Below are 27551 nucleotides of genomic sequence, written 5' to 3' on the forward strand. Positions count from 1 at the left end.
GAGAGAAAGAGAGGAGGAATAGAGTAAGCAAGATCTTCCATCTGCCGGGTCACTCCCCAAAAGGCTGCCTTGGCCAGGGCCAGGCTAGGCCAAAGCCAAGACCTTCATCTGGGACTCCTAAGAGGGCAGCAGGGGCCTAAGCACTTGGGTCATCTTCCTCTACATTCCCAGGCACATTAGCAGGGAGCCAGACCAGAAGTGGAGCAGCCAGGACTAGAACTGGTGCTCATAGGGGATGCTGGTGATGTAGGCAGCAGCTTAACCTGCTACGCTACAACCCTAGCCCCTGATAGTCCTTTTTTTTTTTTTTTTCACACTCTAAAGGAAATCCTTGCTTACACTGACAGGTAGTGCTGTGTTGGCTTCTACCATGTTATGTGAGGAAACCCAGGTGAAATTCCACTTTTTTGTGATTAATATAATTATATAAGAAGTTAAAACATCTGTGGAGGGGGTAAAACCAAACAACAAAAGCTTTATCCAGACACAGGTGAGAAAAGAAAATGCTAACACAGCAACACCATTAAAGTCTCTGGTGTAAATCCAATAAAATCTGGTTTACTGCACATTCAGATAAGTGTGCTTCTTAATTACGACTTTGAAATCTGGAACTCCATTAACAGTCATAACTAGTTACAGCTATCCGGGGAGCTCTTGCAAAGCACACCACTGTATTAGTCAGCATTTCTTTACTACAGCTAAAATACAAAAAGGAGCTACTTAGGAAGGAAGGTTTGTTTTGGCTTAGAATTCAGAGATTTGGGGCCGGCAATGTGGCATAGTGGGTAAAGCCATCACCTGCAGTGTCAGCATCCTATATGGGCGCCAGTGTGAGTCCTGGCTGCTCCACTTCCCATCCTGCTTTCTGCTGTGGCCTGGGAAAGCAGTAGAAGATGGCCCAAGTGCTTGAGCCCCTGCACTCGAGTGGGAGACCAGGAAGAAGCTCCAGGCTTTGGATCGGCACAGCTCCGGACGTTGCGACCATTTGGGGCATGAACCAGTGGATGGAAGACCTCTACTCTCTCTTTCTGCCTCCTCCTCTCTCTAACTCTTTCAAATAAATTTTTTAAAAAATCTTAGAATAATTCAGAGGTTCGCAGTCCAACATCAGGTGACCCCATTGGTTCAGGCAGAAGACTATCACATAGGGAGTCAGGTGGCAGAGAGAGAGAGACAGGGAACACACTCTGGATTCACATCCACGTGTCTCTCTCTGTCTCACCGCAGTGGTTCAAGCATCGGGACTCCACTCTGACAACCAAATTCAGTCTAATCACTTCCAAGACCCCACCTTCAGCCACCGTAAGTCAATTAAGTTCCATCATTAATCAGTCAACATAAGACTCAGGGGATCAAGCCCTTAACACATGGGGCTTTGGTGCGGGGAACACGCAAAATATTTTCCAAACCATAACAGCCATTTATGAGCATCACGCTACGGTTCATTTTCTCAAGGGGCAAGGTCAACGTCCAGGCACTAGGAGGAATCATCTCAGGTTACAGCCATGGTTCCCAAATGTGAGTGTGCAGCGCAGTGATCTGGAGGGGATTTGTCAAAGCACAAACTGCTGGGTCCCCCCTCCTCACCCCGACCCAGTGTCTGATTCAGCAGGTCTAGGACAGGGCCCAAGAATTTGCATTTCTGACCAACCTACAGGTGATGCTGAGATGCTGGTCCAAGGGCTGCCCATTGAGAGCCACTGGAACAGACTACGTGGCTAACCTCACTGGCTTGCCTTGATCCGATTTGCTTGCCAGAAAGAAATTCTTGGATGCCCCCTTCAAGGGTCTTCGGGAGGCCCAGACCAGGGTTGAATGGCAACAATAAATCATTATCTTACATCCACTTCCATATTAGATCTGACTGCATGTCAGAGTCATCAGGAGGAGCTTTTGAAAACTGCCACGAAGCCTGGGTCCCACCTCCAGAGAATCTGACCAAACTGGTCTGTGTAGAGGCTCCGGCAAAGCCTGCCCTGCCTTCACCACTTCCGAAGGCAGTGGCTTAAACCAGCTACACATGTGTAGGTGCCTGAGCGCTTTTGAGATTCTTGGGGGAAAGTGGACCTTCGTTCTTGGTTTTTGTTTTTTAATTAGTGATTTTTATTCCTTGGGGCAGTTAGGCTTGCAGAAAAAATTGAATGGAGGGTACAGCTTCCGTATCCTCCTGTCCCCCACCTCCACATTCCCCACAATTTCCCTATTACTAGAATCTTGTGTTGCCATGTATATTTATCATTGGATAAACGTTGGTGAATGCTGGTGAGCTAGCACTAACGAAATTTCAGTCTCCAGTCAGCTTCCCTCTTTGTGCTGTGCATATTATGGTCTTGCCAAATGTTTAATGTTATGTGTGGTCTTGCCAAATGTTTAATGCTATGTGTGTAGCAATTTATCGGGTCATGTCATCACATGATCATATACAACATGGTCATCTCCCCTTATACAGTTTTGTTTTCTGCAATTTCAGTTACCCACAGTCAGCCACAGTCTGAAAATATTAGAGAAATAAACAGCATCCACATTCACATAATTTTTATTGTAGTACATGGTCATGATTTTTCTAACTTATTATTGGCTATTGATGCTAATCTCTTACCTTGCCTAACTTACAAATTAATCGGTATCATGTATGCATGTAGAGGAAAAAAACCTAGTATATATATAGTTCAGTGTCATCTGTGATTTCAGGCATCTGCTGGGGTCTTGGAACATATCAATCAAGGGTAAGAGATTATTGGAGTTTTCTTTAGTAATTTAATATTTTTTATTTTATCTATTTGAGAGGCACAGAGACACACAAAAAGAGAAAGAATTCTCCCATCTGTCAATTCATTCCCCAAATGCCCCCAAAAGTCATAGCTGGGCCAGGCAGAAGCCAGGTGCCAGGAATCCAGTTCCGGTCTCCAACATGGGTTTCAGGGACTCAACTGCTTGAGCCATCCCTGGCTATCTCCCAGGGTATGCACTGGCAGGAAACTCCAATCGGCAGTGGAGCCAGGACTCGGTCCCAGGCACTCAGATATGAGATGCAGGCCATATACTAGTCCAAATGCCTGCCTCTTCCTTGGTGTTTCATAAAAGCACCCCAGAAGATTCATAGGCACAACAAAGTTGAGAGCCACTAATTTAATAATTATCAAGGATCAGTACCCAAATAATCTGATTACTGTTGTGTTTCTTATTTGTTAAAATTCCTCATTTGATTCCCAGTAATGATCAACAGCAAAATATAAAGGGGCCGGGGTGAGCATGAATTTAAAGCAACGAAAGGATGCTTCACAAGCTAAAACCATTCTGATTCCGTTGTTTACCCACCAGACTGGCAAAGGTCAGAAGTTGGTAGACACGCTGCACTGCAGGGTATCCTAACATTCTGCTGGTAGACGGTAATTCGGCAAAACCTCTGTGGGCCAGCATTTTCGCAGTATCTCTGCCAAATTGTAAATGCACTAGCTTTTTTGCCTACCAATTCCACATCTAGAAATCGATCTTACAGATAAATTTATATAAATTTATAAAGAGGTATATGAGCAAATTTATTTATTGCTAAGTTTTTTGTAATGCCAAAAGATTGGTAATGATTCAAATGTCCATCAGCTGGGGAATGGTTAAATAAATCATGGAATGATAACATAAGATACTTTACAGCTTTTTAAAAGGCCAGGGTTGGGGGCCAACATTGTGGCTAAGCAGGTTAAGCTGCGGCACCATAGGGGTGCTGGTTCGAGTTCCAGCTGCTCCATCTCTGATCTGAAAAACTGCCTACCTACCCAGAGGTTCAGTACTTTTACTTTTAGGAACTGACATACTAGGGGGATATTAACTGTGAAAAATTTCATTGCTAAATAGTAAAGATTCTAAATAGTTATTTTAGGAGTGGGAATTTGGCCTACCAGTTAATATGCCAGTTAAGTCACCTGTGTACCAGCTTGGCGTGCCTGGTTTCGACTTCTGGCTCTGCCCTGACTCCGGCTTCCTATTAAGGATGCAGACCCCGGGAGACTATGGTGAAGGCTCAAGCGATCCGGTTCGTGCCACCCAAACATGTGCAAGATTTGAATTGAATTCCAGCTCCTGGCTTCAGTCCCAGCCTGGCCCCATCCTTGTCCCATCCTAGCCCTTGCAGACATTTGGGGAGTAAAGCTGCAGATGAGAGTTCTTTCTCTATCTTCCTGCCTCTCAAATAAATAAAAACATTTAAATGATAAAGAAAATCTAAGCACTTAAAGATAATTAAAATTATTTTATAAACCATAAATTAATTTTTATGTATTTATTATTACTTATAAGCGAAGTAGATATTGAAATTTCATTTATAACATGGAAAAATATTTTAAAAAATATATCCAAGAAGGAATTGATTAAGAAACAGTGCTGATTTCAAGTGATAAAATCCCATGTGGCCGGGGGCCCGTGCTGTGGCACAGTGGGTTAAAGCCCTGGCCTGAAGCACCAGCATCCCATATGGGCACTGGTTCTAGTCCCAGCTGCTCCTCTTCTGATCCAGCTCTCTGCTCTGGCCTGGGAAAGCAGCAGAGGATGGCCCATGTGCTTGGGCCCCTGCACCCACGTGGGAGACCTAGAAGAAGCTCCTGGCTCCTGGCTTCAGATCGGCTCAGCTCCAGCTGTTTGGGACTTCTTTCTCTCTGCCTCTGCCTCTCTGTAACTCTTTCAAATAAATCTTAAAAAAAAAAAAAAAAAAAAAAAAAAAAAAGTGGCCTTTTTAATGATCATGCAGTAAGTGAATTCGTGGTATAGAAAAATGTTCCCGAGAGTTTGCTGAGTTTTCAAAAAGCAAATGAACAATATTCACTGTATTCTGTTATTTAAAAATGTATGGATGGAGCCTCCCCACCCTGCCACTGCAATGCTAGACCCTGGGGTCACCAAGCTCCCCGCTGGGCACAGTGGACAAGGATGAAGCCTTGAAGGTCATGAGCCGAATGACTGGTTGACGATTTGCTGATGACTCCCTGCTCTGGAGTGGATGCTTCTGCCCTGTTCATGATCGTATACTCCCCTTCTTCCCTTCTCAGCCCTGAGAGTGATGTAACACTGGTTTTATCATGCACTGACTTTGTCTTGCTGTGATAAGCACCAGCAATGCTATCAGCCCAAACAGTGTGTGTTTCCTAAGTGGTATCCGAGGAACTGGACTCAGCAGAGCCCCAGATTTATATCTGAACTTCCTGAAGGGATTTTCTCATAACAAACCCAGGTCTAAAGTTAGTGTGTGTGTGTGTGTGTGTGTGTGTGTGTTGGCAGTTTTCATATTATTCCTTTCTTTTCTGTGGGGAAAAAAAAAACCAACTTTTTAACTTGAGACCACCGAATTATGAAGATGTATGCTTTTCTGACAGCTACACAGCAGGTAGACCTTCAAGTTCAGAAGAGTGAATTGAAAGCTTGCATTTCTTTTTGTTTTCTAAAGATTTAGTTATTTGAAAGGCAGATTCACAGAGAGAGAGGGAGACAGAGAGAAAGATCTTCCATCTGCTGGTTCACTCCTGAAATGGTTGCAACAACTGGAGCTGCAGCTAGGTGGATCCGAAGCCAGGAGCCTGGAGCTTCCTCCAGGTCCCGACGTGGGTGCAGGGGCCCAAGCACTCGGGACATCTTCCTCTGCTTTCCCAGGCACACTAGCAGGAAGCTGGATCAGAAGTGGAACAGCTGTGACTCAATCAGCACCCACATGGGATGCGGGCACCGCAGAAGGACTTTACCTGCTATAACGCAACGCCTGCCCTGCATTTGTTTTTAAAATTAAATTAATCCTTAAATTAATCCAGGTGCTTATATTTCTTAGCAGTTAGTTCTCAACCTCTTGCTTGATAGCATCTTGATTTTGGGTGATCTGTTACCCAATAGGCCTATGTTCTCCATGACTGTGAGTGCTTATAACGGGATCAACTGCTTTCCTAGATTAAAAAAAATTAAAGTATATGTGTAGACATTGAAAAAAATTCTGGAATGTAGTTTTCCAGCTAGGGGCTAGTGTTGTGGCATAGTGGGTAAAGCCACTGCCTGCAATGCCGGCATTCCATATGGGCAACCATTCAAGTCCCAGCTACTCCATTTCCCAATCCAGCTCCCCTTTATGAGTCTGGGAAAACAGCAGAAGATGACCTGGGTGCTTGGGTCCCTGCCACCCATGTAGGAAACACAGAAGAAGCTCCAGGCTCCAGGCTCAGTCCCAGCTCTGGTCATTTTGGCCATTTGGGGAGTGAACCAGGGGATAGAAGATCTCTTTCTCTCTGTCTCTCCCTCTCTCTCTGTAACTCTGCCTTTTGAATAAATAAATAAAATATTTTTTTTAAAAATTCCAACCAATAGAGAAAGAAGAAACTGCAGAATTAGAATGTCACCATTTTGCAAACACTTAATGAAAAAATAGATGAGTTAACATGATATCAATGAACACTAACATTGCAAAAATGTGTACTTAGCGCCTCTGATGAAATATCCTTGCCCCTAATCAGACCAGATCAGCTCAGACAGCTGGAGCTAAGTACCAGGGGGCAGGAAATACAGGGGACAGAAGAACTTGTGAAATGACACCACCGGGATGCAATCAGTCATATACACAATGTGGGAAAATATACATGACTCATCGTCTCACTTTCTCCAAAAAAAGTAGGAAAGGAAAAAAAGCACGTAAATAAAGGGAACATGAGAGACATTTCAACCGAACAGAATGTGTAAATCTGGATCTGGGCGAACCAACAAATGTGCAATACATTCAGGAGAACTCAGGGGAGATGTCATGCACCGCCTGGACATGTCATGCTACTTCCCAACTATGATGTATTCATGTGATAATATTGTGGTTCTGTAATAGAGTTCAATCAAAAAGGCCCAGTTTTTCCCTGTGGATTCCCTCAGCCTCTTTATGGTTGGTCTGCAAATTGGTTTTTTTTTTTTTCCAAACAAAACCTCTCACTCCTTTAAACTCTTTTTTAAGATTTTATTTATTTGTTTGGAAAGCAGAGTTACAGAGAGGCAGAGGCAGAGAGAGGTCTTCCATTCGCTGGTTCATTCCCCAGTTGGCTACAACAGCCAGAGTCAGGACTTTCGGAAGCCAGGAGCCTGGAGCTTCTTCCAGGTCTCCCATGTGGGCATAGGGGCCTGAGGACTTGGGCTATCCTCCACTGCTTGCCAAGGCCCTAGCACAGAGCTGGATCAGAAAAGGAGCAGCCAGGTCTCGAACCGGCACCCACATGGGATGCCAGCATTGCAGGTGGTGGCTTTACCTGCTACACCACAGCACCAGCCCTGATGAACTGCTTCTTTAAAGAGAGGTTGGGGCTGGCGCCGCGGCTCACTAGGCTAATCCTCCGCCTTGCAGCACCGGCACACCGGGTTCTAGTCCCGGTCGGGGCGCCGGAGTCTGTCACGGTTGCCCCTCTTCCAGGCCAGCTCTCTGCTGTGGCCCGAGAGTGCAGTGGAGGATGGCCCAAGTGCTTGGGCCCTGCAACCCATGGGAGACCAGGAGAAGCACCTGGCTCCTGCCTTCGGATCAGCGCGGTGTGCCAGCCGCAGCACTCTGGCCGCGGCAGCCACTGGAGGGTGAACCAACGGCAAAAGGAAGACCTTTCTCTCTGTCTCTCTCACTGTCCATTGTGCCTGTCAAAAAATAAATACATAAGTAAATAAAAATAAAGAGAGGCTGGGGTGTAGTGAGTAAAGCCGCCACCTGTGGTGCCAGCATCCCATATAGGTGCTGGTTCAAGTCCTGGCTGCTCCACTTCTGATCCAGCTCTCTGCTATGGCCTGGGAAAGCAGTGGAAGATGGCCCAAGTCCTTGGGCCCCTGCACCCACGTGGGAGCCCTGGAAGAAGCTCCTGGCTTCGGATTGGTGAAGCTCTGGCTGTTGTGGCCATCTAGGGAGTGAACCAGCAGATGGAAGACCTCTCTCTCTCTCTCTCTCTCTGCCTCTCTGTAGCTCTGCCTTTCAAATAAACAAATAAACCTTAAAAAAAAAGAGGAAGAAGAAGCAGTTCATGACTCACGAACAGAATAAATGTCACCAAGTCTGCTGGTGGAAGGATATGTTGACATACACATGCTGTGGGGATCATGAGTTAGACAACCTCAGTCTCTACACATACATAGCTAGAACAAAATTACTAATGCCCAGACCCCCTCCCCGGATTTTCCCAGCTTCTGCTTCTTTATCTCTGTAACCTGTTTCCTGAACCAGAGGAGGAAGTAATTTGGAACGAGAGCCCTTACGTCTGTTGCTCGGCCATGCAAACATTAAACTCCCTTTATGCAAGAGGCTCGTGTCTCTGAGCTTGGCTTACAGGATGCACCAGGCAATGGAATCATTGTGCTGATCCAACAGTTGCTTTTATAGAGTCCTAATCTTTTAATGGTACATATAAAATTGTTTATAAATAAAATTATTTGATGTTCGGGATGTGCTTCAAAATAACCCAATGGGGTAGGCAGGCTCTTGGCCTAGCACTTAAGACACTGGTTGTGGGGAGCAACTCGGACTAGACTGTTACTCAAATTAAGACTTATTCTATGCATCTGCTCTCCCACAATATGGCGCTAGGAGAGGAGGAAACAGCTTCTACACAGCTGCCTCCAGTTCAACCAATAAACAGCAGGACCTGCGCCTGATTGGAGGAGAGCAGCGTACTCGGAGTGTGGGTAGCAGAGTTGGGATTGGTGGAAGAGGACTATAAAGGAGGAGAGAGACAACATGCACTGGGAACATCTATCTGAAGAAACACCTGTGCAGCCCCCGAGAGAGCCGGCCGGCGGTGTGCCGCTCCCCCGCGGAAGTGGGGAAAGTGGCAGGGGGAACCGCCCTTCCACGGAGGTGGAAGGGTCGGTAGCCAACCCGGGAAGAACCAGCAGCAAACCCGGGGAGGGCCGAGCAGACAAAAGAACTGCGCAGGGTCCTGTGTCGTTCCTCCGCGAAGAGGGGGAGTGACATAATGGTGCCGTGACTCGGATAAGAAACTTAGGAGGGAAGAAACGGGAAAAAGTGGGAAAATACCAGAGAGAGAGACTAGAAGAGCCTAGGGAAAAGCTGGACGGAAAAGGTGCCGGAAGAAGCTATTGAAAGCCTAGGCATAGACTTGGATACGGACTATGGGGGGAAGCTGGGAGAAATCTCTAAGGTCGAAAGCGAAAGTGAAACCTAGAAGAAACTTAGACTCGGATACGGACTGTGGGGAGAAGCCAGGAGAAATGAGAGGGAAATGTTGTTGGAAGAAAAGTTAGGAAACATACCGGGTAGAGAAAAATGTTAGGGAGGATGAAGCCGCGGGGGCAGGCTGAGGCGGAGACGTAAGCTAGCTTGGGATTCGTCAAGTCAGCCCGGGGAACAAAAGGCGAAAAGCTAGAACCAGAGGCGGAGACGTGGGCCAGGTTGGAATCCGTCAGATTAGCCCGGGGAGCAAAAGACGGGAAGCCAAACCGAAAGGCGCAGACATAAGCTAGGTTGAATTCACCAGGTTAGCCCGGGGAACTTAGACTGAATACCGGTGGCGGAAACGTGAGCTAGGCTGTGTGATTCGCGGAAGCTGCCGTGCACAGAGAGCGCGCGGGGCACGAATAGATAGGAAGTGCGGGGCTGGCGCGAAGGCCGTGGTGCGGGCGCAAAGGGCGCGGAGACCGCGGAGCGCGCGAAGCCGGGAAGCCGCCACGGGGCGAGGCGCCGAGAAGCTGCCTCAGGGCGGGCGCCGGGAAGCCGCGGGGATAAGAGAAACAGAAGTTTAGAAGTAAAATGAGAGAAATAGGAATGCTGGCAGATAGAAGTAAAATGGGAGAAATAGGAATGCCCAGAGATAGAGAAATAGAGAAAAATAAGGCCTCCCCACAACATGGCAATGAGAGAGCTTGGATTCGGTCTGCCTGATTAGTAAGACGATAAGCACCTGTGGGCGGCTGCAGGTCACCGAAGACAGGCACGTTATCAACACCAATAAGTCTCCCCACAATACGGCAATGAGAAGGCTTGGATTTGGTTTGCCTGATTGATAGGGCTTGTAAGCACCTGCAGGCAGTTCTAGCAGAGCAGAGCATGCGCTGCAGGGCACCAAACACAGGCACGCATCAGCGCCTAAAAACCTCCTCACAACATGGCGAAGAGAGGACCCGGATTTGGTTTGCCTGATTGGTAGGGCTTGTAAGCACCTGTGGGCAACTCCAGCAAGCAGAGCAGAGTGTGTGCCGCGGGGCACCAAAGACAGGCGCGTATCAACGCCAAAAATAAAAAGAAAGGGGGATCTGTGGGGGGCAACTCAGACTAGACTGTTACTCGAATTAAGACTTATTCTATGCATCTGCTCTCCCACAATATGGCGCTAGGAGAGGAGGAAACAGCTTCTACACAGCTGCCTCCAGTTCAACCAATAAACAGCAGGACCTGCGCCTGATTGGAGGGGAGCAGTGTACTCGGAGTGTGGGTAGCAGAGTTGGGATTGGTGGAAGAGGACTATAAAGGAGGAGAGAGACAACATGCACCGGGAACATCCATCTGAAGGAACACCTGTGCAGCCCCCGAGAGAGCCGGCCGGCGGTGTGCCGCTCCCCCGCGGAAGTGGGGAAAGTGGCAGGGGGAACCGCCCTTCCACGGAGGTGGAAGGGTCGGTAGCCAACCCGGGAAGAACCAGCAGCAAACCCGGGGAGGGCCGAGCAGACGAAAGAACTGCGCAGGGTCCTGTGTCGTTCCTCCACGAAGACGGGGAGCGACAACTGGTGTCTTTTATCAGAGCGCCAGGGTTTGATACCTGCCTCCAGCTCCTGCCTCCAGCTTCCTGCTAATGCAGACCTCAGGAAGCAGCACTGATGGCGCAGGTAATCGTGTTTCTGCTACCCACATGGGAGACCTGGATTGAATTCCTGGCTCCTGGCTCCAGCCTTGACCCAGCCCTGCTCTAGCTGTCAAGGGAATTTGGGGAGTGAACCAGTGGATGGAAGTTGTTTGCCTCTGTTTCTCCAATGAATTAAAAAAATTTTTTTCTGGGCCAGAGCTGTGGCATAGCAGGTAAAGCCACACCTACAGTGCTGGCATCCTATATGGGCTCAAGTTCACATCCCAGCTTCTCCACTTTCGATCCAGCTCCCTGATAATGTATCTGGGAAAGCAGTGGAAAAGTACTTGGGCCCCTGCACCCAAGTGGGAGACCCAGAAGAAGCTCCTGGCTCCTGTTTCAGATCGGCTCAGCTCTGGCCATTACAGCCATTTGGGGAGTGAACCATTGGATGGGAGACCTCTCTCTCTCTCTCTCTCTCTCTCTCTCTCTCTCTCTCTCTCTCTGCCTCTCTGTAACTCTGCCTTCAAATAAATACATCTTTGAAAAAAAAAAGACTTAATTAAAAAAAATTTCTAATGGGAGAGAGGGGAAGTGGCTGGGCTACACCTGAAACAAGGGAGGAGACAGATCTTCCACCCACTGATTCACTTCCCAGATGACTGCAACAGCTGGGGCTGGGACAGGCTGAATCCAGGAGCTTCTTCTGGGACTCCCACATGGGGGCAGGGGTCCAAACACGTGGGCCATCTTCCACTGCTTTTCCTACGCTATTAGCAGGGAGCAGGATTGGAAGTGAAGCAGCCAGACATGAACTGACGCCCATATGGGATGCTGGCATCGCAGGCAGCGGCTTTAGCTGTTCTGCAACAACACCAGCCTCATTTAAAAAAAATTTTTTTTAAATGGCACCTTCCTTCTTCAACCCTTTCCTCTGTGTCACTCCCCGTCTTCGTGGAGGAACGACACAGGACCCTGCGCTGTTCTTTCGTCTGCTCGGCCCTCCCCGGGTTTGCTGCTGGTTCTTCCCGGGTTGGCTACCGACCCTTCCACCTCCGTGGAAGGGCGGTTCCCCCTGGCCACATTCCCCACTTCCGCGGGGGAGCGGCACACCGCCAGCCGGCTCTCTCGGGGGCTGCACAGGTGTTCCTTCAGATAGATGTTCCTGGTGCATGTTGTCTCTCTCCTCCTTTATAGTCCTCTTCCACCAATCCCAACTCTGCTACCCACACGCCGAGTACGCTGCTCTCCTCCAATCAGGAGCAGGATCAGCTCCTGGAGGTCATCACTCAAGTTGGCAAGAGGCAGCTGCGTAGAAGCTGTTTCCTCCTCTCCCAGCGCCATATTGTGGGAGAGCAGATGCATAGAATAAGTCTTAATTCCAGTAACTTAGTCTAGTCCGAGTTGCTCCCCACACTCTGCAAAGAGAAGACAAGTGGGCAAGACCTGTTAGCTCTTCTGCCCCAGTAGGGATGGGTAGCTGAAGAGCTGCATAGCCCTTGGAAGCAGTAAAAGGGGAGAAAGCTCTGAGGGTTTGAGCCTGTGGTGGCAGCTTTGGATCAGGAAAACCAGCTGAAGCACAGAACTAGGAATGACGAAATCAATACTAAGAAGCTGGGGTGGCCCCTCAGGGCTCAGAAGCCAAAAAGGGTGGGCTGCTTTATGGGACATCCATGTCCCATACTGGAATGTTTGGCCTCAGTCCCAGCTGCTCCTTGCTTCCAGGCCAGCTTCCTGCTAATGCACCTGGGAGGCAGCAAATGATAGCCCAAGTACTTGTGTTCCTGCCACGTACGAGAGAGCCCAGGATGAAGTTCCCAGATCGTGGCTTTGGCCTTGCCTTGTCCCTGCTGTTGCAGGCGTTTGGGGAGTGAACCAGTGGATGGAAGATGGCTCCTCAGTTTCTTTCTTTCTGTCTCCTGCCTTTCAAATAAATAAATAAACCTTTCATTAAAAAATAATAATAATAAGCCATGAGGACTCTGCCTCTTAGCTACTGGGTTTTTCTGGGCATCAAGTCTATAACCAATCATAAACTGCTAACTCTGGGAACAGGAGATAAGAGTGGTTTTGCTCATTTAACAGAGACTGAGTACACACATGATGCTGGTAGATTCACAACAAGAGCCAGCACGTAGTCACGGCCCTCATCAGGCTTGCAGCGTGATGAGGTCACTCTAGCTGGAAAGCCCCGTTGCTGGTACAGCTTCAATGTGTAAGCGTAACATACTCAGGCAACAGAGAAGCATCTAGGTTTGTCCATAGTTAACCAGGGCAGGATTCATGGAAGAAACAGCTTTTGAGTTGAAACCTGAAGACTAAGCTGGCGTTGGCCAGGACAAGAGCCAGGGAGTGGGAGGTCATTCCAGGAAGAAGGAAACAGACTTGCAAGGCATAGCGTGAAACCTGTTCTCGGAACTACAGGTATCTGTTCTGCAGAAGCACAAAATGAGGTGGTGCTGAGCACAGGAGGTTCACTGCCCGACGTGCACAAAGTCAACCGGTATCGTCTTCTCTTGGGAAGAAAAGGTTTTGCTGTGCATGTTGGTCAGTGTGGAGCTAGAGGGAAAACTCAAATCTCTCTGATTTGCAGTCTGGGGAAATAGAAGTCAGGGATGGAGCAATTTCTGATTGGCTGGGCCGTGGCAGAACCCGTATATGGGTATGGATTAGTATGATCAGCCGATGTGGTCATGTCAGCCACCTCCATGTCCCACAGCTGTCTGGCTCTATCGTTTCCACTCATTCTCCCACTGCTGGTTCCATGAGGGACGTGATTCTGGTTCTGGGTTGTTTGTAGGTCACAGTCGTCTTTTTGACCCATGTGCGGCGGCTCAGCTGGTCAGTCTCGATCTAGTTGAGACTGAGGCAGACCAGCTTGGTGGGGAAGCCTGTTAAAGACCTAGTGGCCTGACTGTTGTGGCTGGAACCTGTTGTTAAGGAATGGATCAAGGCGGTGTTCAAGGAAGGAACTGGCATCAGATTTCCCCTTTACCAAGTTTCCCCTGCTGCCCCAAACTCAGAAACCTCTCCCCATTCCTATCCTGAAAGCTCCCTGGTCTCACGCTTTAACAATGGGTCAGCTCATTATTTTAAGTCCCTGCCTTTTTTTTTTTTTTTTTTTTTTTTAAGATTTGTTTGTTTTGCAAGTCAGAGTTACAGAGAGACAGAGAGAGAGCAAGCGAGCTTCCCTCTGCTGGTTCACTCTCCAGATGGCCCCCAATGGCCAGGGCTGGGTCAAGCCAAAACCAGGAGCCAGGAGCTTCACGCGGGTCCCCCACGTGGAAGGCAGGGGCCCAAATGCTTTGGCTATCTTCCACTGCTTTTCCCAGGCCAATAACAGGGAGCTGGATTGGAAGTGGAGCAGCTGGGACTCAAACTGGCCCCTAGGTGAGATACTGCACAAGCAGCTTTACCCGCTGGCCCCAAGTTCCTGCTTTTTTGGACGTGGTTGCACACATGCAGTGGGAACCCAGAGCAGAGGATGGCATGTCACACAATCTGGGCACGTGCAGAAGGAAACAGCCAGTGGAACTGGAGAAACTAGGGCATCATGGGAATTGTCACACACCAGGACCCTTCCAGAAGCAAAAGGGCCATTGAAGACACAAAACCATCTTAGCAGGCCAGTCTGATTCCAAGTCCCTTCGTTCAGAACTTGTCTTACCAGGTGTTTCTGTACATCAGCTTTCTCCTGCCTAACCACAGAGCTTTTCCAGTCAGGGACATAGTTTTGACTCATACTCTCCTACCTCTAGCGGCCAGTAAGAAAGCCTTTTTCTCCTCCAAAGAGGCAATGCAGATCCTGCCTGGGTGCAACAGACGGTGCACCTACCTCGTTCATGCAGTAATGGAACAGAGAAACACAGGGCAGACCCCATCAAGGGGGCGACATTTAGGTTTGGGGGCAGGGGTCCTAGGACCTGTTCTCCAGATGCCCGAACCATTATATTTTCCCTCCCCAAGATAAAACTGCCCCCTGGAAAGCTTGCAAAGCACTCAAGAGAAATACCTGCTGAGATCTGTCTGAGGAGTGTTACTCACAGAGCTGTTCATCTTGCCAATCAGATCAATGTGACTTGGGTAATGTGCAGGTAGGGTCTGTTCCGCCTCAGCCATTTGGAACAACCTCCCCTAACACTCTGTTCTTATACATTCCTTTTTGTATCTATTCCAAGAAACGACCTTCTTAAAATGAACCAGCAGCCTGTTTCAGCAAACCTGTCTCTGAAAGCGTCAGCATGCAATCATGTTCTAAAAACAGTAATTTCCAACCTGTGAGAAATTTGTCCCCACTTAGCTAAAGCTTGCTATTTGGGGCCAGGCCAACGCATGTTCACTCTGTAAAGATAAGGGACCATTTGCTGTCATGGGATACATAAAATCTGACCACTGTGGAACATCTCCTAAGATTCCTTAAAAGTCGTGAGCCTTGAGTCTCCCAGGTCCAGGTTGCCCATTTTCTGCCCTTGATGTGGGATGGATAGGTAGGTGGCTAGTTTAGGTCTCTGTGGGTTGGTTGCTGCAAGTCCCCACATGTAATTCTATCCTCTGACTTGTCAATCAAAGTGCCCCCTTTCCCAGAATGCAGCTGCTTCATCCAGCACCTGAGGGGGACCCCCATGAAAATATGGACATTAAGCTCCAGGTGGAACTTGTGGTAGTAACATAAAAATCACAGGCGGCCTCATGCTTGTAGAGGACCACCCCTTACCTCCTAAAAGAGGCCAATGTGGGGGAGTTCTCATGCTCTCGCCTCCCTCCCTCCAGCCCATTCGTAATGGGTATTTCTCATAATGGGTATTTCTCTGCGTGGGCAACCCACGTTCAAGTGTGTATGTGTGTTCACTTTCTCACCTTTTGAATAGATTTTGTTATCACTTTGCACTTTATATGTGTCTGCATTCAGAATGCTGGTCTTTGTGTGAGGCAAGAACCTGGAAAAAAAATTAATACACTCAAGCCCACATCACCCTGAGTCAACCTTCCATTAACCTTTTGGCAGAGCCTGATTATTTGTGTACTATCCATTATTCTAGGTCTGGGACAAAGGGAAGGCTTTGAGCCTGGGACATTCTGGGCCTTTTAAATGACCTCTCTAGTTAGCATCTGAATGCTATGCTACATTTTGAGACAATTCGCAGGAATCCCAGACCCAGAACAAACCAAGTAATAGCCACGTACTCATGGACCCCAGACAGACTGCAACCCAGCCATCACACTTTTGGAAAAGGACAGCGGTAACTGTTGCCGACCAATCAGAGGAAGACCAAGAACGCTGCGGACCAACCAGAGACCTGCAAATGAGCTGATCACACGTTGCTCAGCCATGACCCTCTAAGATTCACCATCCTTAATCCCTTGCAGAATCCAGCAACCGGGCCATAGCTATCTCCTTGCTTTGTGCTCTGCAAAAATAAACACTTGCTTTCTTATGCCACCCTGGTGTCAGAGATTGAGGTTAACTTGCAAGGCATGCAAGTTAACCCTGGTTTTATTAGGGGTTCCACAGCCTGGAATTCACATCTCTGGTCTGATAAGGTGTTGTCTCTTTCTCCAGGGTAGGGAGGGGTGCACTCCGAGTTCTTACAGTGAAACATATCATTCATGTAGAAAACTAATGTTTAGAATCCTTTCACGGCTTCCTAACAAGTTAGCTTGGTACCCACTGCAGTTTTGTGTGGGCTCTTTGTGACCTGGGATTTATTTCAAAACAGCAAATACGTCCTCTCCTTTCCTTTTACTGAATGATTGATGTGCAACTTAAGTGCTCATTTACACAGTAGCTTGATGCACTTATTTCAAAATTCCAAGTTTACAGAAAACACCCCCCAAAATATGTGCTGTTGTGGGTCTAACCCTTGAGAGAAGCCACAGGACTCTGAGTATCACAAGACCGGCAACAAAAGGCACCTTAATATATAAGGCGTCTTTGCATTTTTCTAAATCAAAAATACTTTTTAAATGTATTTTTAACTGGTTTAGAAAAAGCAACGTCTTTGCCCAGTGCCTTGCACCCCCAAAAACACTTCTTTGGTTATGCAGAGAAACCACAGGGCTCTGAAGTCTCCGAAATGGCTCCGCAAAGCTGTTCTTTTGTAGAAGAATTTACAGCTGCATTAGTAAACAGCAGATGGAGACAAAGGTATCTTTGGGTCTGACACTCGCCCCACCCGGGGTGCCCAGACAGGTGGCTGCAGTCTGGGAGATCCGTTTGCGTAGCAGGACAACCCCTGCTCGTCGGGCAACTCCCGACCTCACACAGCCTGCGCAGCCTCCCTTCCCTTGAGGCCCCAGGCCCCGGCCCCAGGAGCCCGACCACCGCCATCTCGCCCCTCCTACGGGTTCACGCTCGCGTGCCTCCCGCAGGTAGTCCAGCGTGTGTGCGCCCTCTCTTATCTATTGTCAGCACAAGTCACGGGCTGAACGTCTGACCCTTCAGAGGCTCAACTCCGAACCTCCCTGCAAACAACTCTGTGCAATCACCCGCTGAGCGACTAGACCGAACCGCACGCCTACGCCTGGCCGCGAGGACGCTCCCCCACTTCCCCAGCGGTTACTTTGCCTACGCGTCCGCGGCGCTCAACAACCTGCGGCCTAAGCTCGTCCCCCCGGCCAGGGAGTTCCGGCCTGGCGCAAGCCGTGACCTCCAATGGGGGTCCTCCGGGGGTCCAGGCCCAGCCCCGCCGCTCACGTGAGCGAACTCGGCCACGCCCAGAGCCACGCGCCTGCGCAGACTGCGGCTGGGCCGGGCGAGGAGGGATCAAAGCCAGCCCCGCCCCCTCTGTGGCCCCGCCCCCTCCGCGTCTCCAGGTGCGCGTGCGCCGCGGCCCCGCCCCCCGCGCGGCCTCACTCAGTCTTCCCGGGAGAGTCGGGCGGGCGGGCGTCGGTTTAGCGTCGCTCGTCAGCGGCCTCTGAGGCGCGCGCCCGCTCCGGGGCGGTGGGGGGGGGTCGCTTGCCTCTAGGCCTTGACCCCCTCCTCCGCAGCCTCGCGTTGCGGCCATGGCTGGGTGGCGGCGGCGGCGGCCGTTGGAGGCCGGCGTCGGGGCCCGCGGCGCGCTGGCGCTGCTGGCCCTGGCCCTGTGCTCGCCCGGCGCCAGGAGCCGGGAGCTCGAGTGGTACTCAGCCGTGGTGCGCACCGAGTACGTGGACCCGCAGACGAACCTGACGGTGTGGAGCGTGTCGGAGAGCGGCCGCTTCGGCGACAGCTCGCCCAAGGAGGGCGCGCAGGGCCTGGTGGGCGTCCCGCGCGCGCCGGGTGGGGACCTCGAGGGCTGCGCGCCCGACACGCGCTTCGCGCCCGCGCCGGGCGACCGGGGGGCCGCGCCCTGGGTCGCGCTGGTGGCGCGCGGGGGCTGCACCTTCAAGGACAAGGTGCTGGTGGCGGCGCGGAGGAACGCCTCGGCCGTGGTGGTGTACAACAAGGAGCTCTACGGGAACCTCACGGCGCCCATGTCCCACGCGGGTGAGCCGGGACGCGCGCGCGCGGGCGGGCGGGCGGGGGCCGGCGGCCTTCTCATCCTCGGGGGCTGGTTCTGACCCGCAGGCCTCCCAGCGGCCCCGGGCGCGACTCTGGAGGCCTGCGGGTGTCGCGCGCTGGTCCCGGGGAGGAGCCCGCTCTGCTTGGCCCGCGTGGTGCCGTCGGGAGGGACGCACGGTCTCGGCCTTGGGTCGTCGCGGGTGGGGGCAGGTGCGGTCTGGAGGAGGCAGCGGGGAGGATTAAAGGACTTAAAATCGGCCGGAGCAGGATTGCGATGCTGACACGGTGGATTCCCAGCCCTGCCCTGTCTAGTCACCGCTTCCCACACGCCCCGCCAGCGCACGTGACAGCGAGCCTGCTTGGTGACCCCCTGGGTTCTGCACTTCCGTGAAGTGTGTCTGAATATTCTAAATTTCTTTTTTTTGAGTCTGACAACCTGGGTGTGAACTCTTTGAGTCACAAGCGCTGGGCTTAGGCCCCGTCTGTTTTCTCACTTGTTCACCATCGGGTTGTCATACCGGCTCCGGCTGCCGTCTGAGTCCTTGGTAACTTCCAAGTTGGTGATGTTGGTTGAAGAAGAGAACGCGCTGTTTGGTAGTCGGCCGTTCCTCCTCTACGCGCTGTTCCATGTTCAGGCGGGGTAGCTTCAGAGTCTTAATTTTGTGGCCGATCATCTTTGAACCCGAGTTCAAGGTGAGAGAAGCAAGGACCCAGCATCAGGGGTTGAACTGCTGTGACGCCTTGTCCTTAGGCAGGAGTCATGGCTGACTCATTACGAGCTTCCTGTTAGTATTTCTGTTTCTTTTTTTTTAAGTATCTGCTGCTACCTAGTCACATCCTTTTTCCCAGTACGCACTGGTGTTTGTTGTTGTTTGGGCTTCTTGGATGCAAGTTCAGAGCCCAGGGGCAGAATGAGGACAGAAAAGTGGCATCGGCTTCTGGTAGCCAGCTGGAAGGTGAGGAAGTGGGCCCTGTTGGAGGACAGTTGACCCAGGAGGGTTGACTGCACTTGGTGGGGGAAACGGGCAGAAACCAGAGGCAAGGCAGTGTGCGGTAGGAGGTGGGGAGGGGGATCTGGAGCTGGGTAGGAGAGATCTGGATGGAGGAGTCGGGCTTTGAGAAGGTGAGAGGGCAAGATCAGCCCCCGACACAGGGGCAGCCTCCCCTATCCCGACCGGAAGGAGGGCGGTGGGATTGAGCACGGATGTCCAGATGGTGGCATTGGGCTGGATCTCCCGTCGGCGCAGTTACCTCCCTGTCATGTTTGCAGGAGGTGCTCACGGGAAGTCCTGTCAGATGTTACAGAGCATTCCGAACATCTTGTCAGCAGTGTCCCCAAGTGCGGTAGTAGTTCCGGGTCAGTGTGCCGTGCTTTCCCGAGATGGGGCCCTTGTAAGCACTTCTGGATGTATTCAAGATGTGAGCTTTTCTTACAAGCAGCGGGCTCATCAACCTGGTGTTAACCGCTGTGCCAAACACCTACCCCAAGAAAACGTAATGTTCATTTGAAATAATCTTGTCCAGAGCTCCTGTTTCCATTACCCACATCCATTCTGGACTTTTTAGCATGTGGATAATTCTGGTTGAGAGAGAAAGTGAAAACGTTTTTTAAAAAGTGTGTGAAAGTGCCCTGTGTAGACCCTGCTCTGCATAGTGTCTGTCTTAGTCTTGCCCTTTAAGGTTGATGCTCTAACTCCAACCGAGGAGACAGACTAAAAGAATGTAAATGACTGGTCCCGGGATAACAGGGCAAGCTGTGGTCAGGTAATTCTTTGTTATGATAGGCGCTGACCCGTCCATTGTAGGATGTTTCGCCTCATTCCCATCCCCCACTTACTACAGTCCAGCGTCACCCCCTCAGCTGTGAAAACCCATGTCTCCAGATACTGCCAAATGTTGTGGACGTTGGGGGGTGGGGGGGGTGTTGAAAAATCAACCAGCATTTGGAACCGCTGACCTTAAGGAGAGATTAGTTTGGTGGCCCGGTGAAGAGACACTGGAAGTAGTGTCCAAATAGAACTATGAGACCTGTACTTTAGTGGGGACTGTAGAGTGACCCTCACAGAACTTGGCCCAGTTAGACACATGGATACAACTGTACCCATGACTGTGGCGGGGTGGGGGGCTGGGGCACACAGAGCAGGTTCCTGTCCTCTGGTTCAGTTCCCAGATGCCCAGGATGCAGGGGTGGGAGGGTGGAAGCAGCTGGGATCTCAGTCTAGGTGGGTGACAGGGACGCAGTTATTTGAGCCATCATCACTACCTCCCAGGGTCTTCATTAGCAGGGAGCTAGAGTCAGGAGCCAGAGCTGGGAATTGAACCCAGATACCCCCAAGTGGTATGCAGGCATCTTAACTGCTAGGCTCCCATATCATGGCTTTTCTGAAAATGGAATTAAGAAGTTACAAGAGGAGCCGGCTTTAACATCCTTGAGTTTGAATTGACTGTGGAGAGCCTGGAAGGTAGCTTAGACTTAGGCTTCCTGTTCCTCCTCTGGCTGGTGGCAGGAAAATCCACTGTTTAGCATCCTGGTGTTCCTGTGTCCTGTGTGACTTTTTTTTTTTTTTTTTTTTTTTAAGATTGAGAGAGAGGCCTTCCATTCTGGTTCACTCCCCAATTGGCTGCAATGGCCAGAGCTGTGCCAATCAGCAGCCAGGAACCCAGGAGCCAGGAGCTTCTTCCAGGTCTCCCACGTGGGTGCAGGGACCCAAGGACTTGGGCCATCTTCCACTGCTTTCCCAGGCCACAGCAGAGATCTAGGTCAGAAGTAGAGCAGCCAGGACTTGAACCAGCCCCCATATGGGATGCTGGCACTGCAGGCAGTGGCTTCACCCGCTACAGCGCCGGCCCCGCTGTATGACACTTTCCTGTGAAATAGGTACAGGTGGTCTGCCTGCAAAGTGAATGCTGGTGATCTCTTTCCAAGTCACTCTGAGAATTTCTCTAGGTTTTTCTAAAACCCATTGCATGTCTATACTGGAACCTAGTACAGTTTGTTTGTTTTGAATCTGTATTATTGTGGCTATAAAAAATTAACTTAAATATATATTTAAAGAAAACACTACTGAACACGTGTGAGCAGTGTTAAGCTGATGCCCAAAGTTAACTCTGTTTACTTGAGCTGCTGATAGCCAGCATCCAGAAGGCTGTTAACACCTGCTTGCCCTTGAGGAGCTTATGGTTTAGTAGGAGGGATAAACAGAACTTCCCGGACACAGTGACTTGGGCCTCTGGGAGAGATGGTGGCTGGGCACAGGGCATGGCAAGCACGGGTTGTGTTGTTATGCCGAGGAGTCTCCCAGGAAGCTGTACCTGTCGAGGCCATCGCCCAGCCATGGTCAGACCCTCAACTCCTTCCTTCTCATTCCAGGCAGAAAAAGGGATATCTGATATTGCTGTGGCCACATCTGTTGCTACTTTACTAATGTAGATAGTTGTCAGTTTCTTTTTGCAAAAGGACAGCTTTTTAGAGCCATTCCTGTATCTGCAAGAGCCTGCTGTTTCTTGAATAACCCACTTGAAATAAGTCAAAGAAAGGCCTTCGGGGTGAGTGTTTACCCTCCCACAGAAGCGTAAAGAAAGGGCATCTGATGCAAGTGCTGTGGAAGTTAGGTGGAAGTGGCTCACAGTCAGATTGTTACAGTGAGTGTTGGCCTTGCCGAGGATATTGTTGGTTAGTAAAGAGGATGGTCCTCTAGCTGAAATCTCACATGGCCTCTCAGTTGTCACTTTGATTCCTTTGAAAGTTAGTCTGTGCCAGGGACTTAGAAAGTTCAGAGCTGTATTTGGGGAAAAAGCCAGCGTTGGGATGGGGGAGGGAAGTCTACAAAGATGTATAAGAAATCTGATTTTTATGAGTGAATAATAAAGTCCCTGCTAATGCCTGGGAAAGCAGTGGACGATGGCCCGATTGCTTGGACCCCTGCCATCCATAAGTTCCTGGCTCCTGACTTTGGCCTGGCTCAGCCCTGGCCATTGTGGCTATCTGGGGAGTGAACCAGGGGATGGAATATCTCTCTCTCTCTCTCTCTCTCTCTCTCTCTCTGTGACTTTTTTTTTTTTAAATCCACGTGGTGTATTTTTTTTTTTTTAATTTATTTGAGAGAGTTAGGCAGTGATAGAGACAGAAAGGTCTTCCTTCCATTAGTTCACCCCCCAAATGGCCACCACAGCCAGAGCTATGCCGATTGGAAGCCAGGAGCCAGGTACTTCTTCCCGGTCTCAGACGTGGGTACAGGCATCCAAGCACTTGGGCCATCATCCTCCACTGCCTTCCTGGGCCACAGCAGAGAGCTGGACTGGAAGTGGAGCAACCGGGACTAGAACCTGGCGCCCATATGGGATGCTGGTGCCACAGGCAGAGGATTAACCAAGTGAGCCACGGCGCTGACCCCTCTAACTGTGACTTTTAAAGGAAATAAATACATCTTTTTTAAAAATCGACAAAGGAAGGGGCCGGTGTTGTGGCACAGAAGTTTAAGCTGCTATCTTTGACGACAGCATCCCACATGAGCACCAGTACAGATCCCAGCTGCTCTCCTGACCCAGCTCCCTGCTAATGTGCCTGGGAAATCAGCTGAAAATGACCCAGTACTTGGGCCCTTGCCACCCATATGGGAGACCTGGATGGAAGTCCAGGTTCCTGGCTTTGGCCTGGCTTAGCCTCAGCTGTTGCAGCCATTAGGGGAGTGGAAAATACTTCTCTCTCTCTCTTTCTCACTCTCTCACTCTCACCCTGCCTTTAAAATAAATAAATCTTTTTTAAAAAATCAATGAGTAAGTTGTGTGTAGTGTGCAATAGAATACAGGATGTTCTGGGGGGAGGAAATAGCAATTGCAAAAGCCTGAAGTTCTGAGATTAAGCAGTGAGTTTGGAAAAACTGCAAAAGAGTTCGCAGTACAACTGCTGAATAGTATGTTCACCAAATCTAAAATATTGTTGGGCAAGTCAAATTGTCCAGGGCATAATTTAAAATTCTGCATTGCCAAAAAGAGAATTGTGTTTACTGACCATAAAAACAACCGTTTTTCAAAATGGCATCAGATTTCTGAGACAGTACAGTGTGGATATGCTGTGCTGTTCCCCTTGCTTAGAAGTCTGTGAGTCTCCTAATTGGGTCATTTCAGTATAGTACTAGAAGATCCCTCTGATTGAATCATCCATGTAGAAACTCTCCTATGGGCACTGCTTGGTGCTGGGGCTACAAAACTTAAGAAATAAAAACAGGTGGAACTCGCCCAGTGAGGAGAGAGGCCGATGAAAGTCTTAGAGGAGGCGGATCTAAGGGGCTTGTCACAGTGAGCACAGGCGGTCGGGCCAGAAAGCCTGCAGCTGAGCTTGTGCTGAATCGTGAAGATCCGCTCAGGAATTAGCCGGTGAAGAGGGGAAGGTGGAGCGAGTGTGACAGTTATTAGACAGAAGAAAACCTGAAAGTTTATGGGATTCTCTTGCTGGAACCTGATTCCTTATTGGGTGAATTAGTTCTCTTAAGAAATCCAGCCCAGCCCTTTAAATATTTTAGTAGTGCCCATCTCATTCGAGAGAATGTTGAAGTCTGCTTTGTTTAGTTTCCTTGGGAAGAAACTTAAACAGAATTCGGAAGTTATGGACCAAGTCAGAAGTTTTGTTTGGTTTTTGACAAGGTGGTAGAAGAAGCAGAGAAATCATGTCACAGGTAGTTTGACTTGCCAAAAAAGATACTATGTTTATTGTTTGTTATTTAACAGGTAGGTTTCTCATCATGAACTGTGTGCAGAGACAGTGTGCTAAGTGTGAGATCAAAAAAACAGAAACTGCCCTCAAGGAGTGTGTCTGTCTGGTGGTGAGAGGTGTGGGTTCCCTTGTCGGGAGGGGCTGTGCAAGAGTCTTCGTCAGGAAGACTCACAGCAACATTGACGCCTAGAAGAAAGTTTCTGCAGGCTTTCTCGCTCCGATTCCAAGTCCTGAGTTACTGTGCCCTCTGAGAAGAAATTTAGCTATTAAGGGGCCAGCATAGCGGTATAATGCGTTAAGCTGCTGCCTGCAGTGCCACAATGCCGGCATCCCATATGGGCACCTGTTCGAGTCCTGGCTGCTCCACTTCGATCAGCTCTCTGCTATGGCCTGGGAAAGCAATGAAGGATGGCCCAAGTGCTTGGGCCTCTGCACCCACGTGGGAGACTGAGATGAAGCTCCTGGCTGCCTGCTTCTGCCTGGCTGTTGTAGCCATTTGGGGTGTGAACCAGCAGATGCAAGATCTCTTGCTCTTTCCCTCTTTCTCTCTGTAACTCTGCCTTTCAAATCAGTAAAAAAAAATTTAATTCAGCTGTTAAGTTTGGGAATATGCTGTGCTGCCTCATGTGTGCCAGGGAAGGCAGGGTTTTACAGAATAACGAGAGGATTAGCCCAGGTGGCTGTGCCTGGCACCCTTGGGGTTGTGTACACACTGGCCCCCCAGCACTTCCACTGAACTGCCCTGGCTGCAGTCATCCCAGAAATGTTCTGGAAAAGCACATCACCAAAAGCGTCTTGGGCCTGAGCTTTGTTCCTGTAAGATGGTTCCTAGAAGCCTCCAGCTGCTGGGATTGTGGTACAGCAAACTGTTCGCCCTCATCCGGCACGGGTTTTGGTTTTAGCCTTTCCTTTCAAGTGAGCTGGGATTCCTTTCCCTGGTGAGAAGTGTTTTCGTCACGATCTTCTGAGCCCCTTATGTCAGTTCTCCCCACCCCCAAGCTTGAGGTTCTAGGTGTTGAAGACCCTCTCTGATCCGAGACCTTTCCCACTCTCTGTCCCTGCCAGAGCGGAATCCATCACCATCCCAGGAAGCCTTGTGATGGGTCCTCCAGCCAGAACTCCTTCCTTCCTGCTGGGTAAACTCTTCCTGTCCTCAGGGGAGGAGCTCCCTTCACCCCGACGGAGTGATCACCTCACTTCTGTAGCTGTGCTTACTCCATTTGCTGGTTAAGTAAAACAGTCCAGGATAGTCACTCTCATCCCCACTGTGTAGCTGAGGGACCCCCAGGCAGCGGATGTAACTGAGGTTTAACCCCAGGTCTGCCTGTCTCTTGGCCACTACCTGGGTCTGAGCTGGGTCCACAGACATTGGAACTGGGTTTTCCAGGTGGTGTATGAAGTTGGGCAGCCCTCCCAGTGGCCTCTTTCTGCTTCAAGTGACATATAAATATGTATGAAAGTGCTTCAGCTTCTCACACAAAGAATACCATATCAGTATCAGAAGTTGTGCTTGCTGTCATCAGCACAGAGGCAGTTTTGTCGTCTTTGTCAAAGCTTCTAACTGAGATAGGAGCATGGGGGTTCATGAGACTGTTCTTTCTGCATTTGTTATCCTTGAAAGTTTCCAGAGGGAGGTTTAGCTCGTATGAGAGTACCAAGTAATAAGTACATGCAGCATAGCTGACATAATTGTTCCTATACACATCTTTCTTAACTGCTCCATGTTGATTTTCTTGAAGACAGCAGCTGCCTGCCTCCTCTCTGTGGCTCCCCCCGAGATGGCATGGTAGGCTGTGAGTGCTGCAGAGACCAACAGACTACACTGTGGCTTGCTGAGGGACTCCTGAGACCCAGGTGGGTCACAGGATTGGCTCCTAGACAGGAGACACCTTAGATGGGTGGCCTTCTGGGATTTCAGTAACTGTATTCCATTGGCTGAGATCCACAGTAGATCAAATGCAGATGAAGTTTCTTCCGGCGGTAGAATAGTGTTGGGATGTGGTTTCGGTATCGTCAGGGAACATTCTTTATATGCATTTTTTTTTTTTTTTTTGGACAGGCAGAGTTAGAGAGAAAGGTCTTCCTTCTGTTGGTTCACCCCCCAAATGGGTGCTACGGCTGGTGCGCTGCGCCGATCCAAAGCCAGGAGCCAGGTGATTCCTCCTGGTCTCCCATGCGGGTGCAGGGCCCAAGCACTTGGGCCATCCTGCACTGCCTTCCCGGGCCACAGCAGAGAGCTGCACTGGAAGAGGAGCAACCGGGACAGAATCCGGCGCCCCAACTGGGACTAGAACCCAAGTGCCGGTGCTGCAGGTGGAGGATTAGCCTAGTGAGCCGCGGCGCTGGCCTCTTTATATGCATTTTAAAGTTACTTTTTGAGTAACTTTATGTTTGCATGGTACACAATTTTTACTGTACCTTTCCTGCGTCTCAGCTCCTCTGCCAGAGACTGTCCTGGCCCCTAGCCTCTGGGGTGGCTCTCCAGGAGTACTCTGCATTGATAGCAACGTATAGCTCTTTGGTTGTCCCGTGTTTTTCAGAGACAGCCTGCTGTCCTAACAGTTTTACATGCTGCCTTTTCCCCTCTCCTGTCATGAGTACTGTCAGTACTTACAGAGCTGCGGCTTCAACCTGTGTATATATACATCCTGCTGTGCATACGACTATTTTATTTTCGATGGGTATTTAAATTTTAAGAATAAAATCTTAGAAATAACATTATCAGTAACTTTGTAGGTATCCCATGGTGTACATATGTAAGGACATGTATGTAATTAAGTTCCTAGAACGTCACTGGATGTGGAATTGCTGGGTCCAAGGCTGTGTGCATTTTAAAGTCCATAGCTATTGCCCTCCCTACAAGAACATAGTAATTCACTGCCCAAGCAGTGGACAAGGGTACTGATTTGTGCTTTACTCTTGCTAAGATAATGCATCAAGTTTTTTATCTTTGCCAGTCTCAACATCTCTACTATAACTTCCCTGTGTTTTAAAGCCATTTGTTAAGGAGTGACTGCCAGTAGGCACAGGGGTTCTTTTGGGGGTGATGAAAATGTTATGAAATTAGTGGTAATGGTTGCTCAATCTTGTGAATGTACTAGAAACCACTAAATTGTATACTTTAAGCATGGATTTTGTGCTATGTGAATTATATCTTACAAAGCAGCTTTTTTTTTTTTTTTTGGACAGGCAGAGTTAGAGAGAGAAAGGTCTTCCTTCCATTGGTTCACTCCCCAAATGGCCGCTACAGCCAGTGTGCTGCGCCGATCTGAAGCCAGGAGCTTCTTCCAGGTCTTCCACGTGGGTGCAGGGGTCCAAGGACTCAGGCCATCTTCTTCTGCTTTCCCAGGTCATAGCAGAGAGCTGGATTGGAAGTGGAGCAGCCAGGACTCGAAGTGGTGCCCACTGCAGGCTTTACCTGCTACTCCACAGTGCCGGCCCCAAGAGCTCTCATCTTGTGGTTCACCACAGATACTGGACCAGGCTGAAGCTAGTAGAGGAGAACTCAGTCCCCATCTCTCATGTAGGTGGTGGGACCCCAACCACTTGAGCCGTCACCTGCTGCCTCCCAGGGTGCACAATA

The 27551-nt window shown here is 49.7% G+C and overlaps 1 protein-coding gene and 1 long non-coding RNA gene across 6 annotated transcripts in view; one reads left to right on the forward strand and one right to left on the reverse strand.

The window, feature by feature from the left end:
- Window positions 1–18078, reverse strand: part of LOC103346906 (uncharacterized) — a 44052-nt gene extending 25974 nt beyond the window's left edge. For 3 of the 4 annotated variants that reach the window (XR_011386454.1, XR_007915442.2, XR_011386453.1), the window contains exons 1-2: window positions 17940–18054; window positions 15633–15712 (exon numbers count right to left, since the gene is read on the reverse strand). This is a non-coding gene — a long non-coding RNA (uncharacterized lncRNA). Of the gene's footprint in view, window positions 1–15632; window positions 15713–17939 lie in introns of all 4 variants that reach the window. The other variant, XR_007915441.2, reaches the window with a different exon arrangement.
- RNF149 (ring finger protein 149) overlaps window positions 17615–27551 on the forward strand; it is a 34301-nt gene continuing 24364 nt past the window's right edge. For both annotated transcript variants that reach the window (XM_008253292.4, XM_070068717.1), the window contains exon 1: window positions 17615–18240. In XM_008253292.4, coding sequence (XP_008251514.3) covers window positions 17778–18240 — 463 coding nt within the window. In that variant the 5' untranslated portion in view covers window positions 17615–17777. The remainder of the gene's footprint in view (window positions 18241–27551) is intronic.

Source organism: Oryctolagus cuniculus, chromosome 2 (genome assembly GCF_964237555.1).
Source record: "Oryctolagus cuniculus chromosome 2, mOryCun1.1, whole genome shotgun sequence".
Classification (NCBI taxonomy): Eukaryota; Metazoa; Chordata; class Mammalia; order Lagomorpha; family Leporidae; genus Oryctolagus; species Oryctolagus cuniculus.